A 19987-nucleotide genomic window follows, 5' to 3' on the forward strand; every position below is an offset into this window, starting at 1 on the left:
TAAGCCCTCTCCCCACTTTCTCTGTGTTCTGTGATCTTCCATCTTCTATCTCTCTTGTGGTTTTCACCTCCAATCTCTACAGTAATATAACAATGGCCGCCGCTTTTTACACAATTCGTCCAAAACAAATCAAGAAAACTTCAGATTCATATATATATATATATATATATATATATATACAGTATCTCACAAAAGTAAGTACAACCCTCAGTGTACAGCTTGTATAACAAGCCATAATAAGCCATTAGCCATTAATGTCGAAGCCGCTGGCAACAAAAGTGAGTACACCCCTAAGTAAAAATAGCCAAATTATGCCCAAAGTGTCAATATTTTGTATAGCCACCATTACTTCCCAGCACTGTCTTAATTCTCTTGGGCATGGAGTTCACTAGAGCTTCACAGGTTGCCACTAGAATCCTCTTCCACTTCTCCATGATGACATCACAGGACTGGTGAATGTTAGAGACCTTGCCCTCCTCCACCTTCTGTTTGAGGATGCCCCACAGATGCTCAATAGGGTTTAGGTCTGGAGACATGCTGTCACAGTCCCTCCTGTGACAGAGGTTAGAAGATCTGAGAGACTGGTTGCACGTTAGGTTATCTGACAGCCTATATGTTTTCACTTGTTACAGTGTTGTTGTTAGTAATGACCACACCTCTTGTCTCAGGTGTAGCTTGTAGTCATTACTGCTCCTCTATTTAGTCTGGTCTCACACTTCATACCATGCAGTTGACATTATCTGAGTTCCTGCTTATCCATTTTCTATTGAAGATAAGTGTACTTCCCTTTGTATTTTGTTGTTCCCAATTGCTCTTTGTTTACTAGGCCTCAGGGAGATGCTGGTTTGTTCATCTGGAAAGGAACCAGTGGTCTCAGACCCTGTCACTACTCCTAGGGCTATTCAGGGTTACTAGGGTCTAGGTTTCCAGTGTGTGAATATTCCCACTTTCAGGGTCTATTTATACTGACAGGAGTCAAGGCTAGGTTTAGGGTCTCCTAGGTGGTGACCGTTTCCCTTTCCCTAGCCATTAAGCCTAGTTTCTGGTCATTTTCCTTCTGTTGTCATTCTATGTACCTCCCCTTACCCTACATTGTGATACATGCTTGGCCAGTTCAGCACCTGTACCCTCAGTTTCTATAGAAAAGCAGTGGTCGTCTTGGAGGTGTGTTTGGGGTTGTTATCATGTTGGAATACTGCCCTGTGGCCCAGTTTCTGAAGGGAGGGGATCATGCTTTGCTTCAGTATGTCACAGTACATGTTAGCATTCATGGTTTCCTCAATGAACTGTAGCTCCCCATAGCCGGCAGCCCCAAACTATGAAACTCCCACCACCAAGCTTGACTGTAGGCAGGACACACTTGTCTTTGTACTCCTCACCTGGTTGCCGCCACACATGCTTGACACCATCTGAACCAAATAAGTTTATCTTGGTCTCATCAGACCACAGGACATAGTTCCAGTAAGCAAACTGTTTGCAGGCTTTCTTGAGTATCCTCTTTAGAAGAGGCTTCCTTCTGGGATGACAGCCATGCAGACCAATTTGATGCAGTGCGCGGTGTATAGTCTGACAGGCTGACCCCCCCACACCCTTTTAAACCTCTACAGCAATGCTGGCAGCATTCATAAGTCTATTTTGAAAAGACAACCTCTGGATATGACCCTGATAATGTGCACTCAACTTCTTTGGTCGACCATGGTGAGGTCTGTTCTGAGTTGAACCTGTCTTGTTAAACCGCTGTATGGTCTTGGTCACCGTGCTGCAGCTCAGTTTCAGGGTATTCAGGTGGAGATGCAAGCACAGCAATCGGCATCAGAAACAATTACCTTTCTTATCCCTTTTGTCACGAAAGCTAATTTGAAATTATTTTTCCCAAAACCCCAAACTATGCAAATAAGCATAGCAGATTCTAATGAACCCAAATTTGCCCAAAACAAATCCCACAACATTTGGGTTCACTAGAATTCAAAGTTTTTGAGAAATTTGGTACGAATCAGGTTCATTCGGAATCGATTCGCTCATCTCTTTGCCAAAGAACATAACATGTCTGCACCAACAACCTGATCCTTATTCCCCTCACACTCTACAAATTTCATTGCCATGCTAAACCTCAAATTTGTTTTTCTTCCTAACAAGAAACATATCTGTTTCTCCCCTATTGAAACCGTAAGGAAAATATCTCTTTTCACCTTATTTAGATGTCAGTAACAGCTCCGAGATGTCTTGATATCAGCAGTTTTTTCACACCCGCTGAATGCTTTACTCTTTCCATTTTTTTTTATTATGAAAATATTTTTGTATATATTAAATCTCAAATTTTTTCTCCCCTATTTTTTTTAGTTAAAATAGATTTTTTTCCCCAATATATTTATTTCCACATCTGTTTGTTTAATTGATTTAATCCTTAACCAAAGGAATGCGAAAGTCTTGTGCTGGACTTTAAATAAATCCCCTCGGGGCAAGCGCTGTCCTACTTCTCTCGCTCTCTCAGCCGCCGCAATATCTGTTTGGAACATGGTAATGTTAATAAAACTATAAACTAACATCATTGAGATTAAGGAAGTCATAATCATTTTTACTGTCAGGACTGGCGAATTGCAACCCAAAGTTATTAGTTGAGTGAATTAGAAAACATACCAGATATATGATCTGCTCTCCATCCTTCTTATGTACTCTGTGAAACAATAATTAGTCATTTTTATTTGCTACGGAAATTATTACAAAGAATCCACCGCCGACAACCCCCCCCCCCTCCACCCGCTACCATTGCTTCTCGTTTTTCTTTTTGTTTCCCATTGTAGACAGAAGGCTACTGTATTAATATAGATTTGACAACTTAGGGGCTTAAGTACAGATTTCAACATTCATTTATTTAAGCAGACGCCATATTTCAACCCTGCATTCTTCTGTTGCATGGGATGTTTATTTTTTCGTCCTGCGGTTTTTAGCCCCGGAGTGATGACATAATGTAAGTGGGATGATTTCTTAAAGTGTGTCTAAATTATTACAGAGATTTATTGGCTAATATAAATGTGCTCGTATGTTTGCTTTCTTCTAGTTATATTAATTTATAATAGTAATACGCCATGCCTTTTTTTTGTAATATTGTTTAAATTTTTTGGAATTAGAATTCTATTTTATAAATATGTTTTATTTCAATATTATTTTAAATATATTATTTTTCACTAATTCTAAAAAAATGTATGTTCATTTTATTTAATAAATTGTAGTTGTATAAATATGCTGTTCCCTATTTCTTCTTCTTCTGTTAAACTCCTTTTATGTCACTCCTTAGATGTCTATTGACCACAGCAGGGATGGCCAACCTTCGGCCCTTCAGCTGTTACAAAACTACAACTCCCAGCATGTCCGGCCAGCCTGCAGCTATAAGGGCACGTTGGGAGTGACAGCTGGTGGGCCGCAGGTTAGGTATCCCTGGACCGCAGCATTTAGTGTGTTAAAAGGCCAGGATCAGAGTCCCCTTTGATCCCAGCCATTGCGGCAGGTCGTTGGCTGTATAATACACTGCCCCTGTGCCAGCGCCATCCTCTCGTCATAACCTTTGACATGGTGCATGAGGTTAGTTCTCACCATGACGTACAGTATTTAATTATATTATTTTATTAATTAATTATTAATAAAAGAGAAGTCAAACATGGATAGACATTATAGACTGGTCAATTATTATAATTTTTTTTAGCAAAAATACCATTAAAAAAACTCCAAAATGTAAACCCTTTCAAACCATTTTGATCAACTGTGATCAGATCTGATTTGATCGTTTGCACATCTGTAAGTAGTAATTAATTTTCTATAATTCATTGTGTATTGTGTAATTTAGGCAGTGTTGGGGTGGGTTCACATCACATTTTATGCCTCTGTTTGACGTATACGTTACAAAAAAAAAGGATACAAAAATGCAGAACACCATGTTCTTGTATCCTGCAAAGTCCAGTAAAAAAAAAAAAAATCTTTACTAATTTTTTTTTGCAATGGAACTCTATGGTGAACGGATGCCACTGTATGCCATCAATCTGAGGCATCCATTTAACGTATATGTTTTCTTTATACATTAAAGGGAACCTGTCATCAACTTTATGCTGACCTCACTGAGAGCAGCATAAAATAGTGACAGAAATGCTGATGTCAGCGCGGTGTCACTCATGAGCCAAAAGTCAGTGGTTGCTGAGAACCAGCATCATAATCATTGCAGCCCAGGCCTTAAAAAGAGTCAAATCTACCTAAGAGTCCTGGTTATTCATAATCTCCTGCTCTCTCGCCCATCTGCTGATGATTGGCAGTTCTCTCCTAGAGAGAAAGGGAGAAAACTAGGTAGAAGACTGTCAGTCATCAGCAGGTGGGCAGGAGAGCAGGAATTCATGAATAACCATGACTCTTCTCAGGTGGCCGGGACTCTTTTCCAGGACTAGTCTGCAATGATTGTGATGTTGGTTCTCGGCAACCACTTACTTTTAACTTATAAATGACAGACCGCTGAAATCAACTCACCTGTCTCTGCTTTATTCTGCCTTTAGTATGGGCAGCATAAAGGTGATGACAGGTTCCCTTGAAATGGATGGGAAAAGTGTGATGTGAACCCGGCCTTCCCATTTGCGATGTATGTACAATGTGTACTCTAGAAAAACTCCTGGAGTAGGCCAAGAGAATGTCCATCTGGAACCCAGTATCTAGTGAAGAAATATGTATGTTAAATGACATTTTGACATAGTTTGGATTTCTACACCACTGATTCCAGTTTTGAAGTGGTTGGGAAAGTAATTGCCTGTAGAGCTGATTTAACCCTTACATGTACTCTGATGTACAGTTATATCGTAGTGTGATGTGACGAACAGACCGCACCTAGCCTCAATAACTTGGATCAGCGATGATGCTGATCCTGGTCATTTAGCCCCCTTTGATTATGTGGTCAGTTGTGACCACGGCATCTAAGGTGGCTTTCCCTGGGAGTGCTTTACTCCCAGGGCCCAGATGGCTCTCTTGGTTGCTGTGGTAGCCCTCGAGCCTGCTACAGTTGCTTACCACAACGATGTTCCTACAGAGGCTTGGCTGTGGGAACATAGTGATAGCTAAATCATTTCAGTCTATGGGAGAAACAGTCAGTTGATCACATGTTTAAGGGGGACTTAAAAAAAATGAAAAAGTTAAAAAAAGTTTTAAAAAAATATAAAAAATAAAATTCAAATCAACCCCTTTCCCCAGTTTACATATATAAATATAATGCATATTGCTGTGTCCCAAAATGCCCAAACTATTGAAAATATTTTTACTGCACAGTAAATCATGTAATGGATTCCATTATTCTCCCCTCAAAAATTGACTAAAAGTGATCCGAAAAGTCATGCGAACCCCAAAATGATACCAATAAAAACTACTGTTCACCCATCAAAGAACAAGCTCTTATACAACTCTGTAGAAATATAAAAAAAGTTATGGCTGTCAGAAAAAACACGATGGAAATATTTTTTTTTCAAAGGTTTTAATTTTTTAAAAAGTAGATAAACAAAATAAAACCTATATAAATATTGTATTGCAGTTATCGTACTGACCTGCAGAATAAGGCAGGCATATCATTTCTAGTGCACAGTGAACGTCCCATAAAGAAAACCCCAAAACACCTAGGAGGAATTGCCTTTTTTTCCCCCAAATATCACCCCCACAAATAATTCTTTCCTCATTTTAAATACAAGCTATGGTCAAAAAAACTGTGCCATTGAAATATACAACTTATCCTTCAAAAAACAAGCCCTTAGCCACTAATTGTGGCTCCTCGAAGACGGAGAAGGAAAAACTAAATTAAAAAAATAACATCAGCGTCCTGATCTGTAGAAGACAGAGACACTGTGAGCTGGACTTCATCTTTTTTTGTTACGTATTTCCTCCCACGGTCCCGGCCACGGTCAATAGTTTGCAAGCACGGCCACCACTGAAGGATTGCAGGATGGTCTGTAACCATGGAAACAAGCAGTGTATAATGTGATGAAAAAAATTGTCTTGCCCTCAAAGGAAGCAATATGAATAATAACAATAGATTAGTAAGTGCCTTGTAGTTACTTTCTCTACAGGATAAATGCCACCTGCTGAAGTGAGACTACCCCTTTAAGTGTAAAAAAATGTCAAAAACATTTTTATTTTTAAGAAAAAAGAGGTTATATTAGAGGCTTGAGATTGAGAACATTGAGATTGCCACTTTTGTACCCAAAGTATAAAGTTATCATATTTAATCCACATGGTGAACTTTATAAAAAAAAATAAAGAAGGAAAAACCAATGTCAAAATTACAGTTTGTATTGATCATGACTCCAGGAAAACAAAATAAAAAGTGATTGAAAAGTTGTATGTACCACAAAATGGTAATAATACTAACTATGGCATGGGACTCCTGCACACGACCGTTTCCGTGGTCCGCAAAATACATATACTGGCCAAGAGCCCGCAGCTTTTTTATTTTTTTCTGCAGAAATGTACTATCCTTATCCGCAAAATGGGCAAGAATAGGATAAGTTCTATTTTTTACGGGGCTGTGGAACAGACTTAGGCCCCTTTCACTCGGGTGAGAATTTTGCGCAGGTGCAATGCGTGAGGTGAACGCATTGCACCCGCACTGAATCCGGACCCATTCACTTCACGGGGCTGTGCAGATGAACGGTGATTTTCACGCATCACTTGCGTGAAAATCGCAGCATGCTCTATATTCTGCATTTTTCACGCAATGCAGGCCCCATAGAAATGAATGGGGCTGCGTGAAAATCGCAAGCAAGTGCGGATGCAATGCGATTTTCACGCATGGTTGCTAGGAGATGATGTTAGTAAATTGATAAAAGTCAATTTACTGTATTATTTTCCGTTATAACATGGTTATAAGGGAAAATAATTGCATTCTTAATACAGAATGCATAGTACAATAGGGCTGGAGGGGTTAAAAAACAATAAAAAAATTACTCACCTCATCCACTTGATCGCGCAGCCGGCATCGTCTTCTTTCTTCTTCTTTGAGGACCTGCAAAAGGACCTTTGATGACGTAATCTCATTAACCACGTGGTGACCTCAGTGACGTCAGCGCAGGTCCTGCTGAATGAAGATAGAAGGATCTTCTATCTTCATTTAGCAGGACCTGCGCTGACGTCACCACATGGTGAGTGAGATTACGTCATCAATGGTCCTTTTGCAGGTCCTCAAAGAAGAAGAAAGAAGACGATGCCGACTGTACGATTAAGTGGATAAGGTGAGATAATTTTTTTATATTTTTTAACCCATCAAGCAACATTTTACTAATCATTCTGTATTAAGTATGCTATTATTTTCCTTTATAACCATGTTATGAGGGAAAATTATAACATCTACACAACACCAAACCCAAACCTGAACTTCAGTGAAGAAGTCCGGATTCGGGTCTGGGTACCACATTCAGTTTTTTATCATGCGTGTGCAAAATGCATTGCACTCTCGCTGAAAAAACGGAACAACGCAACTGCAGTTTCCAGCAATGCACCTGGGACGCATCTGGAGCAAATCCGGGACGCCCGTCTGAAAGAGGCCTTACGGATGTCTGCATCTTTTGTGGCCCCATTGAACTAAATGGGTCTGCATCTGATCTGCAAATAATGCGGATCATATGTGGACCAAAACGGCCGTATGCATGAGTCCTTATTCCTTAAAAAATCAAGCCTTACACAGCTGTAGAAAAACAAAAATGTTACTGGTATGCAGTTACACAAATTGTCTCAAGTGTTTCTATTGTGCAGTAGTAAACCCTAAAAAAGCTATATACCGTAATTGCACTGACCCGAAGAATCAACTCATGTCTTCTGTAATGGTCTGTAAATGCCATAAAACAGAAAAATATGGAACTGCTATTTTTTTTATCCAGAGTCACCAAAAAACAAATAAGAAGTGGTCAAAAAGTAATGTACCGTACATCAAAATGGTACCAGTAAAAACTACAGCTTGTCCTGTAAAAAAACAAGCTCCCACTCAGCTTCATTGATGGAAAATTAAAAAAACGTTATGGATCCTAGAATATGGCGAAACAAAAACAAAAGTTATTTTTTTGTGCAAAAGTAGTAAAACATAAAACTATCTAAATGTACCCCATAAGTATATGGGTACATGGCGCAATTAACTACTTGTCCCTAAAAAATTAAATAAACTGAAACCTTACACAGCTCTATCGATGGAAAAAGCGAATGGGTTACAGAATATGGTGACTCAAAATTAGTTTTGTTTCTTCTAAAGTATATTGTACAAAGTATTAAAAAAACACAATATACATCTCTGTAATTCTACTGACTCACAGAGTAAAGGTAACATTTTATTTATGCTGCATAGGGATAGACACAACATAGATTTTTTTTTTTAATAGAATAGTGGAGGTTGTTTCCATTTCGACCATAAAGAATTGATAACAGCTCAGTTATATCGTATGTAACCCCAAGTGGTGCCATAGAAAAACTCATCCCACAAAAATTAACCTTCTTGCTATGTTGACAAAAAAAAAAAAGCAAAAGCTATGACTTTTGAAATGGATCAATAAAAAACCCCAGCAAAAACAGAAAATACTGCATTCCTAAAGCAGTTGTCAAGCTTTTTTTTTTTTTTTTTACCTTTTTTAATTTTAACTGCTGTACCTGTGGAAACAATTCATACTCACTTGCTCCCTGCCGCTCCGTTCTGGCTCCCTGCCTCTCTTCACTCGTCTTCCAGTCCTCAGATGGATAGGATCACGTGCGCCGCTGCAGCCAATGACTGGCCCCAGTGCTGTCATGTTCTCAAGTGGCACATCCCTGCTTTGGGACACATCAATGCCCGAGGCCAGTCATTGGCTTGAGCAGGGCAGGTGACCCCATCCATCTGGAAATTTACAAGGCAGGAACCGGAAAACAAGTAAAGAGAGGCAGGGAGCCAGAACGGAGCAGTGGTGAGCAGGTGATGCAGTACTGCAGGTTTTCTAGACAGGCACCATTGGCTGGGGCTGGGGTGCAATTTTTTTATTTTTTTTAGAAATGCTGGAAACTCCTTTAGGGTTGAAATAAACTATTCCCTATGTGAGGCTTTTTTTGGAATGGAAGGAGTTGCAGATTATTGGCAGGGTACATACATTTATACATTATATATGAATTTTTCAAAATGGCGGAAAGCATAAAAAAAACTACCATCGTTTTATTCTTTTTTACTCTGTTCATTGCTTAACTTAAAACTTGACTATTGCTCTGGTTCTTCTGAGGCAGCAACCAATGTTTAAACGGATTCTCCTTGATTGTGGGGTCAAGGTGGGTTTAAAGGTCGACTTGGGGGCACATCTCCTGGGCCCACAGTCCCACTATCTTTGAAATGTACATTAGGATGTGGAAATATATATTTTATGGAAAAATGGACAGCATTCCCAGAAATATAAAAAAAAAGGGAAAAATGTATTTACCCATGTGGTAATATATATATATATATATATATATATATATATATATATATACACACACATACGTAATATATGGATTTATAGTAAACAGGCATTTTTTGTTTTATTTAATTTTTTAACTTTTTTGTAGTGGCATTTTTTTTCCCCTTGCATGTGTTTTTTAATTTTGAGCCAGTGACACTTTTTTTTTTTCAAGTCTAATGTTTTACCCTCAATACCTATTTTTATTTTCTCCCATAGACCTCCAATTTTTTTTATTTCAACTTAAGAAAAAAAGCATGTGCATTGTGCGCATGGTGTTTTTTACCAGTGCTTTTTTCACATACATTTCTACAGAGGAAGTGACATTACAAGGGAGATATATTTTACTGTAAACATAAAAAAGATAGACATGCAACCATTGGATGCTAAACCATACTATATGGGCAAAACTCCTCAAAACCTCTTCAGATTTTTTGGCTGTATGTCAAGGAACCCGTACAACATTTTCGTCTGTAGGAAGGTAGTTTATTTTTGTTTTTATTTTTAGGAAAAATAGTGCAATAAATTGGTAAATACTTTCCAAGGTCCTGTTGTATGGGTCCCTAAACAACACTACAAAATATGTTGATGCTATAAAAAAAAGTTTTAAAAAGAACAAGGCCCAGAGTATTTTTTTTGAATTTCAAAAATATTCTAGTCTCTATATTCTGCTTGTTCCACAGGGACATCTCAACAGCCTCTACAAAGGGAGCGGAGAATCCAGATTTTGCTACGTACATCTACAGGGGTCCATTGCGATCGTCTCACTGGTCTACACGTGTCCCCTGGAGTCATTGGTAATAGAAAACAAAAAATTCACTCCTAATAGACAGTCTGCTTGACAAAGCCAATACGGTAGCACTCAAAGCCCAAATTACTGCTAGCCTGATGACTTGGGAGTATATTATAAACTATCTGCATGGGCTCGGCTTTCTTTTTTTATGACAGGATGAAGCATATTTGAAAACCTATGCTCATGTTTTATTTAATTTTTTTTATATTGTAGCTAGTGTTTGCCTGACTGTAGTTGTGTCATTTGCATAATTATTGCATTAGGAAGCAAATGGGAGATTGGCTGAAAATAGCCCTTAAGCACTTACTCTATTTTAAACTGCTCTACGTTGCCCCGGTGCTTGATTTCCTACACAGCGGATATGCAAATAAGAGCATATTATCACTTGCACATGTTTGCTTAAAGGGACATACATAAGTCCTAGAAAGGTACACGTCAGTATGTTAATCGCATTGACTATATAGAGGACCTGGCTTCGTTGACACGGGACATTGGGTCAAGAGGTTAGTAAACGCCAATAAGAGGATCCAGACTTTCTGGGCTTATAATAAATTACAATTCGTACAGGTAAAGTGCATTCGGAAAGTCTTTAGACCCTTTTACTTGTTTTATATTTTGTCACGTTGCAGCCTTGTGCTAAAAAAAAAAAAAGGATTCAAAGGTTTCTCCATCAATCTGCACTCAATACCCCATTATGGCCAAGTAAAGACAGAATGTTCAAAATCTTTGCTAATTTATTGAAAAGGAAAAACGAAAACATTGCATTAACATAAGTATTCATACCCTTTTTTCAGGACTTATAGTATCTCACAAATTGAGTACACCCCTCACATTTTTGTAAATATTTTACTATATCTTTTCATGAGACAACATTGAAGATATGGCACATTGATACAATGTAAAGTAGTCAGTGCACAGCTTGTATAACAGTGTAAATTTGGTGTGCCCTCAAAATAACTCAACACACAGCCATTAATGTTTAGACGGCTGGCAACAAAAGTGAGTACACTCCTAAGTGAAAATGGCCAAATTGTGCCCAAAGTGTCAATATTTTGTGTGGCCAACTCTCTTAGGTATGGAGTCCACTAGAGCTTCACAGGTTGCCACTGGAATCCTCTTCCATTCCTCCATGAAGACATCACGAGGCTGGTGGATGTTAGAGACCTTGCTCTCTTCCACCTTTCGTTTGAGGATGCCCCATGGGTGCTCAATAAGGTAGTTGAAGCAACTTTGGCAGTGATTACAGCCTCCAGTCTTCTTGGGTATGATGCCACAAGGTTTGCAGACCTGACTTTGGGGGTTTTCTGCCATTCTTATCTGCAAATCCTCTCAAGCTCTGTCAGGTTTATGCCGACCATCAGCGGACAACTATTTCCAGGTCTCTTCAGAGATGTCCGATTTGGTTCAAGTCAGTGTTCTGGCTGGGACACTCAAGGACATTCACAGAGTTGTCCCTAAGCCACTCCTGTGTTATCTTGGCTATTAGCTTAGGGTCATTGTCTTGTGGGAAGGTGGACCTTCGACCCAGTCTGAGGTCTGGAGCATTCTTAATCAAGTTTTCATTAAGAATATTTCTGTACTTTGCTTCATTCAGCTTTCCCTCAACAGTGACCAGTCGCCCTGTTTCAGCTGCTAAAAAAACAGCCCCACAGCATGATGCTGCCACCACCGTGCTTCATTGTAGAGATGGTATTGGACAGGTAATGAGCAGTGCCTAGTTTACTCCAGACATGACACTTCGCATTGAGGCCAAAAAGTTCGATCTTGGTATTATCAGTACATGGATGTCCTTTAAGTTTTCTTTTTTTACACACTTTTTCATATGTCTTTTACTGAAGAGAGGCTTATTTCTGGGCACTCTTCCATGAAGCTCAGGTTGGTGGAATGCTGCAGTGATGGTTGACCTTCTGAAAGTTTCTCCCATCTACACACAAGATCTTTGGAGCTCAGTCATAGTAGGCCTTAAGTTCTTGGTCAGGGGCCTTCTCCCCAGATTACTTAGTTTGGTGGGGCGGCCAGTTCTAGGAAGTGTCCTGCTTGTTCCAAACTTCCATTTAAGAATTATGGAGGCCACTGTGATCTTGGGAACTTTCAGTGCAGCAGAAACGTTTTGTACCTTTCTCCAGATCTGTGCCTCTACACAATCCTGTCTCTGAGCTCTACAGGCAGTTCTTTCCTTCTCTTGGCTAGGTTTTTGCTCTGATATGCATTTTAAGTTGTGAGACCTTATGAAGACAGTGGGGTATCTTTTCAAATCATTTCCGATCAACTAAATTTACTAAAGGTAGACTCCAATAAAGGTGTAGAAACATCTCAGAGATGATCACGAGAAATGGGAGGCCCCCAGAGCTAAATTTCAAGTGTCATAGCAAAGGTTCAGAATACTTATGTCCATGCAAAATTTTAGTTTTTACCTTTTAATAAATTTCCAAATATGTCTAACATTCTGTTTAAGTTACAGTTTAAATGTGGTAGGCTCAACCAGGGATAAAATGGATAAATGCTCGGTTGAGCAACTGTATTCATGTCCTTTACTTTTAGGGCTTCAATAATAAACAATATAAAAATGGAAAATTGTGCTTAAGAGTTGTATATATAATCTAAAATTTATTAGAGGTCACCATAAATTAGATCACTGCAAATGGTGCACCACACTAATATGCAACTGACAATACAAGGCTAAACCCTCACACTGATGTTAAAAAATGAAATTTTAGCCAATATATTCTTGTCAGGAACATATTGGAGCCCGCGCACCGCGTCAAGGTATCTCAGTGTAGTGGGGGACCTACCACTAAACTACCTATAGTGTGTGAACACTCTATTCTGTTATTTTTTTTAATATGTATTGAATGTGTGTACGCTTATCGTTGGTAACATTCTAGTGCACCTGGTAGCCTGTGTCACATGGCTTGTTATAGGTGGTGATCTTACTTTGGAGGTATGTGGGAGTTTGGCTGTGAGTCGGACCTTGGCACCTATCAGACAGTGTTCACACACGATAGGTAGGTTATCGGTAGGTCCCGCGCTACACTGAGATACCTTGGCGGGGTGCGTGGGCTCTGATATGTTGACTGACAGGAATATATTGGTTAAAATCTCATTTTTTAACATAAGTGTGAGGGTTTAGCCTTGTATTGTCAGTTGCATATTAGTGTGGTGCACCATTTGCAGTGATCTATTTACTCTTATATTTTCATCCAAACGTTATTTCATCTTGTGTAGGATGTTTTTGTGGTACATGTGGTCCGCTGCCGGCATCCTCCATTGTATGAATTTTTGCTGGGGATTTCCGTTAGCAACGGATCACATGTGGAGGATATGCTTCCCCGGTTATAAATATGCTACAGTATTTAGGGTTCGAGCATTTCCTCGCAGTAAGGCAACTCTATTCTGTAATTTGTCACCATAAATGATCTACATGATATGTAATAGAACAGATAATTCATGAAAAAATTTAAAATATTTCAAAATAATTCATGAAATAATGCATAACAAACACATAACAAAACCTCTAAGAACAATGAATCAGAGGACTAGGTGTGAACTAGGGCCCAAGGGTGATTTAAAGTGTTTGTACAGGGCCCATTGATCAGCACTGCCCAAAAAAATCTAAATCCTACTGTATGTCTATTTAGTGCAGCTGGAAGCAACCAAAAACATAACTGCATTAACCATACTAAAATTGCTGGCAAATCCAATATAAATGGTTATACAGCTAGTACAGCATTATTCCGCTTGGTGATGTGCTGTATGGTTTCACTCAGCCAGCGCTTACTGGTAGTTTTGCTGTGAACTGAGAGGATCGGGGATGCCGTACTGCCCACTCTGTATTACCATCCTTTTCTGTGGTGCCAATATGTGAAGTTTCGAATCCGTGCAGTTTATATTCATTGTAAAGCTCAAACTTAGCAAATTTGTTCCACTATCTTCAGCATCTACAGTGACCAAAATGTTTTATAATCTGTTCGAGTTCCATGTAATCTAAAAAACATCTGATCACTTCTGTTGTCTTATAATATACACTTATCAGCAATAAAACTAAAACCATGAGAAGTTAAAGGGGATGTCTCATGACAAATACTAACTGTATCCTTTCTCTTCAGGATTAGAGATGCCTGATTGTTGGGGTCCAGGACCAATCACGAGAATGGGCACCCCATGTTACCCCCATTTGAAAGGACTGGCGGTCACTCGTGCACTGAGGTTTAATTCGGCTCTGTGGGACTGCAGGAGATCAGAGTCAAGTACACAGCTCTGTTGTTTCTAAGAGTCCCAAGAATTGAATGGAGAGGCAACGTGCATGCATGACTTCCACCATTCAAAAAGGGAAATATCGGGGCCATGTTTTTGTGATCTGTGTGGGCTCCAGTGGTTGGACCCACATACTGTAGTTCAGACACTTACCCTGTTCTATGGATTAGGGATAAATGTTTGTCATGAGATAATCCCTTAAATAACATTGTGACAAAGGCATCTGTCAGAGGTGGATATATTAGGCCGCAAATAAACAGTCGGTTTTGAGGGTGATATGTTAGAAGCAGGAAAAAAGGGTAAGAGTACGAATCTGAATGACTGTGACTAGGGCCAAACTAACATGTCTAAACCAATGGTTCTCAACCTTTTCACACCAAGTATCCCCTAGTGACAAGAAGTTCGTACCGAGTGCCCCCAAGGAAGCAAACAATGATAGGCTCTGTTGTAAGCCTCTGACAGAAGTTCTCTCAGATTTGACAGAATAGCGCAGCATGCAGTGCTAATCTTCCAGTCAAAATGACCTATAATGGATGACTGAATGACCCATTAAATTACATTTAGCACTACCAAACATACAAGAGAATACTGCATCAAGGGGCGTTGCTAGGTTAAAATATTAGGGGCCTGAGCCCCTGATGTTTTGTCTCAGGCCCCGAGTGTCCTGCTTGCCAGATAGATACAACTGTATTGCTGTCCTAAGGATGGCAATACAATTGAATCTAATGCCCTGCAAGAGCTGAAGGACCTGTGATGACATCACAGTCCATGTGATCAGTTCTTAATGCAGAAGCTGAAAAGGACCTGCGATGATGTCACCATCATGTCAACAGGGCAGGAGAGGATGGCTCAGCAGTGAAGAGAAGTCCTGGGAAGAAGCTGTGGTGAGGTCTGTACATGAGGAGAGGTAAGTGAAGGGGTAGATTACTCAGTGTGAGAGGCAGAGCAATGTTGGGAGTTGTAGTTATTTAACTGGGACTGTATGTTAGGGCTGAAGGGAGGAAAGTTATTTACATAGGACAGTGGGTGGAGTGATGTTATTCACATGGGACTGAAAGTTGAGTTGGTGATGTTATTTACATGGGAATGCATGTTGGAGGTGGCTGCGGAAGGGTGATGTTATTTACATGGGACTGAATGTTGAGGGGTAATGTGATTTAGGGTACTTTCACACTAGCGTTATTCTTTTCCGGCATAGAGTTCCATCAAAAGGGCTCTATGCCGGAAAAGAACTGATCTGGCATATCCCAATGCATTCTTTTTTTTTTTCTTTTTTTAATTAAATCCTTATTATATTTCTTTGACATACAAAAATAATTTTAACAATCTTTTAATTTAGGAACATTTAATAATTAATATCCCACCCACCACCCGTATTCGTTGACTGCTTCTCTCAAGGAAAAAAATAAATACAAATATATATATTTTTTTATATCTGACTTTTCTCTCTCACCTCCGCCCCCTGACCCCGACTCATGATAATACCCATTTTTTACAGAGGAAGTCACTATAATAACCATTTCTAACATATTCTAGCAAATCTATATTTTTTCTTGTTATTTACCAGATGAAATTCCTCGCAAGCAAGTGAAATTCTAATAAGCTTCTCCCATTCCTTGATCGTGGGTACAGCACTACTTCCCCAGTGTTGAATAATACACTTCCTAGCTTTAAAAAGTAATTTGGAAGCAATTTCTCGATGTTATGGGGTGTCCATTCTGGATAGAAATCCGTTCAGTTTGCATCAGTAGGCCTTCCGTTCAGTCACTGTCAGGCGTTTTGGCCGTACATAAAACCGCAGAATGCTGCAGTATTATGTCCGTCCAAAATGCCTGATCAGTCGCCGGAATGCCAGATCTGGCATTAATTCCCATTGACTTGCGTTAGTGCCGCATTGCAAAACAACTGAAGGACGGATCCGTCCTTCCGGTCTGATGGTATTAACATGGGACTCTATGGTGGAGGGAGGAATATAACTACATGGGTCACTGCAGGGGGCATTATAAATACTGGGGACACTTCAGGGCGAGCATTATAACAGTAGGGGGCGATATAAATACTGGGGACATTACTAATGGGGGCTCTATAGGAGGGACTTATATATTATTACTACTGAGGGGTCTGTAGAGAGCTTTATTACCACTGGGGGAACAATAGGGGGCCTTATTTCTACTGGGGGCTCTGTAAGGGCATTATTAATACTGGAGTGCTGTTCTACTAATGGAGGCATTCTTGGGGAGCTTTATCACTGCTGGGGGCACTGTAGGGGGCAGTATTACTAATGAGAGCATTCTAGAAGTGTATTACTATTGTTGGGACTATGAGGAGCACAATTACTATGGGGGGCACTAATTTCCCTTCAGGATAGTATCTGGGGGCATTGGAGTGCACAGCGGGCAGCAGGATAACACTGTGGGGACTCCAGGTTGGGAGATGATGATAGAAATGTGAGGAAGCGAAGATGTCTGTGTGTCACACTCTGCAGAGACGAGGCGGCTGAGATAAGTTGTACGAACCAAATGGAGAAGATGATGACAGAGAAGATCTACATCAGAGGAGACGTCACCTGGAGGCGCTGGATGTGAGAGGTACGTGCTGCCGTATAGCAAGTACAGCAAAATGTCTTCAGTGCTAGTGTTTTCTGGGAAGGAGGGGGGGGGGGGGGGCGGGGGGGGGGTTGGTTGGGGGAGTGCGTTTGGTCGACTCAGAGAATTGGGCCCCAGATCTTTTGAGACCCTAGCAATGCCCCTGACTGCATCACTTACCTCTTTCATCAAGTTATGTTTTCTCTGATACGTGTTTTCTTTCCTCATTTCCTTTATTTGGACCAGACTCATGATGGCTTCTGTCAGTCTATGTGGTCTCTGTAGAGTCTGACACACAGACATCCTACTTTTCCATCATCCTCCCCACCTTCATAACAACCCATCCTGTCAGCCCAATACTGTACCCACTGTGCTCCTCTATACTATACTACAGAGACAGATTTTGACCTTCCCTGAAAATACTAGCGCAAAACAGACAGTGCCTAATAATTATTGTCATATAGTGCCCTCAAAAATAATTGTGCTAAGCTGATACTTTCCCAAAGTGCCCCCACAAAATAGTGCTCCCAAAAGTCTCACCAGTAGTTTTCTCCCAGAGTTCCCTTAGTAGCAATAGTGTTTCTACAGTGCCCCAATAGTAATAATGCCCAGATAGTAGTCTCCACACTAGTAAGCATAATCCCCCAGTAGTAATAAAGCCCACCTAATTCCCTCAGTAGTAATAAATTCCCATATAGTGGCTCAGTAAAAGTAGAGCCCACAATAATGCCCCAGAAGTAATAATACCACATAAGTAATTATGCCTGTCTGTAATGCGCTCCAGTGGTAAATTTGCATAACTATAGTGCCCCCAGTAGTACCAGTGACCCATAAAGTACCCAGTAGTAATAAAGCCATCATAGTATACCAAAGAAGTAATAATGCCCACCTATACAGCCACTGTTAATACCGATGTCACTCTATAGTGCCTGAAGTATTAATAAAGCCATAATATTTAATAAAGCCATAAAGCCCATAATATCTACCAGTAGAAAAAAAGTAATAAGATAAAAAATGCCCCCTTCTAGTGCTGCCTGTAGTAGTAATGTCCCCATAGTGCTCCCAAGTTAAACTCATGGCCCATATAGTGCCCCAGTAGTGCTGCCCTATTTATAATAATGAACCCCCATTAGTGCAGCAATAGTACTGCCGCAAGGTGACAAATGCAAATAAACACAAAAACACAAAAACTCACCTTTACAATGGCCCATCTTGTAGGGTGTTCCTAGTATGTAGCGGTAAGTGCCTACTAAAAGAGGTCCAAGGAAGGACAGCCGGTAAACTGCCATCAGGGCCAAGGATGCCAAAGGCTCATTGATCATTGTGGGGAGAGAAGGCTGAATTGTCTGGCCCAATCCCACAAAAGAGCTACTGTAAAGCAAACTGCTGAAAAAGTTAGGGCAGGCTGATGGATAGAAAGGTGCTTTGGGATTGTGTAGAGATTTAGTACAAAATATTAGGCCCTCGGTTTCAATCGTATGGCTGGCTAGTGTATGTGACGGGGGTGCAAGGGATTTTTGAGGAAACAGATGATAAGACTGAGTCTGGATAAACTCTGAACAGGACAAAATGCTTAAGCGCCAGGGACCCTTCTTTCTGCTGATTGTTGGGGGTTCTTGTTGTCTGATGAGATCGAACATTTTTAAAGGTGTCAATTTTATTTTTAATCTTTTTTTTTGCTTAGCCAGGCTTTTAATTGATAATCAAAATTGATGGATAGCAAATATATATATATATATATTTATTATTTATTTTTCTTTCAAATATATATATATATATATATATATATATAAAATATTTATTTTTCTTTATTAAAACAATTTGAAATAATTGGATAAATATATCGTAAAATACTAAGAAATATTCTCGTAAAATTTTATAACTAGGCTTTTTTTTTTCTCCTTCTGTTAATTCATATTTTTTTGGGGGGGTTTTAAGCTCTCTGTAATTCTGTTGCCTAATAGCCGCTACGTACCATAATGGAAACCAGAAATCGAGTCATCGGCTTCAGCCAAAAATACAATAGAAAAATCTATTTGCTAAAGGTACAAATTATCCAAGGAAGCCAGCGCTTAATGTAATATTTAAAATGGGAAATTTGCCAGTATATAAAAAATATCATGTTAACCATTTGCAGATGTATTTATGAATGTTATGGGCCGAGTGGAAAAAAAATGGTCATCTTGCTGAAAGGCTCTTTGCACAGATGCGATATCGGTATTACGGTATTAGGAAGTGGTATACCTTGTACAGAATATTATATGTAGGTAAATATAAAGAAAGTGCGAATCGTTTTCCATTCAGTGGTGTCCATCCGAGGGTCTGTGCCATCTGTCTGCGCAAATATTTTATCAACGGCTATTTGCCTCCATAAACCGTTATCTTTTCTTTTTTGCTTACTCTAGGAGTTTACGGAAAGTTGCAGATTTATAGTGCTTACCCCAGCAAATCATGGACACGTCTTGGGGCAGACATTGCACCAGGAAATGAAATGTAGGTTATAACATTGAATGATAAAACACAAAATTTCTGAACATGTCCGTCTATCTGAATAAAAATATAGTATCCTCCGAACCTCTAGACTCTATTATAAATTATAGTAATATTTTGGTACATAAAAGACAGTATTATAGTAAATATATTATTGTAAAATGAAAGCAGTATTGTAGTAGTTATATTCCTATACATAGGAGCAGTATTATAGTAGTTATATTCTTGTACATAGGAGCAGTATTATAGTAGGTATATTCTTGTACATAGGAGCAGTATTATAGTAGTTATATTCTTGTACATAGGAGCAGTATTATAGTAGGTATATTCTTGTACATAGGAGCAGTATTATAGTAGTTATATTCTTATACATAGGAGCAGTATTATAGTAGTTATATTCTTATACATAG

At 39.4% G+C, this 19987-nt stretch overlaps 1 protein-coding gene across 1 annotated transcript in view; it reads left to right on the forward strand.

Moving 5' to 3' along the window:
* LOC122922917 (fibrocystin-like) overlaps positions 1 to 19987 on the forward strand; it is a gene marked incomplete at its 3' end in the record, with an annotated part of 234407 nt that overhangs the window by 174398 nt on the left and 40022 nt on the right. The window contains exons 19-20 of the mRNA XM_044273686.1: positions 10139 to 10252; positions 19493 to 19580. Of these exons, the coding sequence (XP_044129621.1) occupies positions 10139 to 10252; positions 19493 to 19580 (202 nt within the window). The remainder of the gene's footprint in view (positions 1 to 10138; positions 10253 to 19492; positions 19581 to 19987) is intronic.

This window comes from Bufo gargarizans, unplaced genomic scaffold, assembly GCF_014858855.1.
Source record: "Bufo gargarizans isolate SCDJY-AF-19 unplaced genomic scaffold, ASM1485885v1 original_scaffold_1056_pilon, whole genome shotgun sequence".
NCBI classification, from domain to species: Eukaryota; Metazoa; Chordata; class Amphibia; order Anura; family Bufonidae; genus Bufo; species Bufo gargarizans.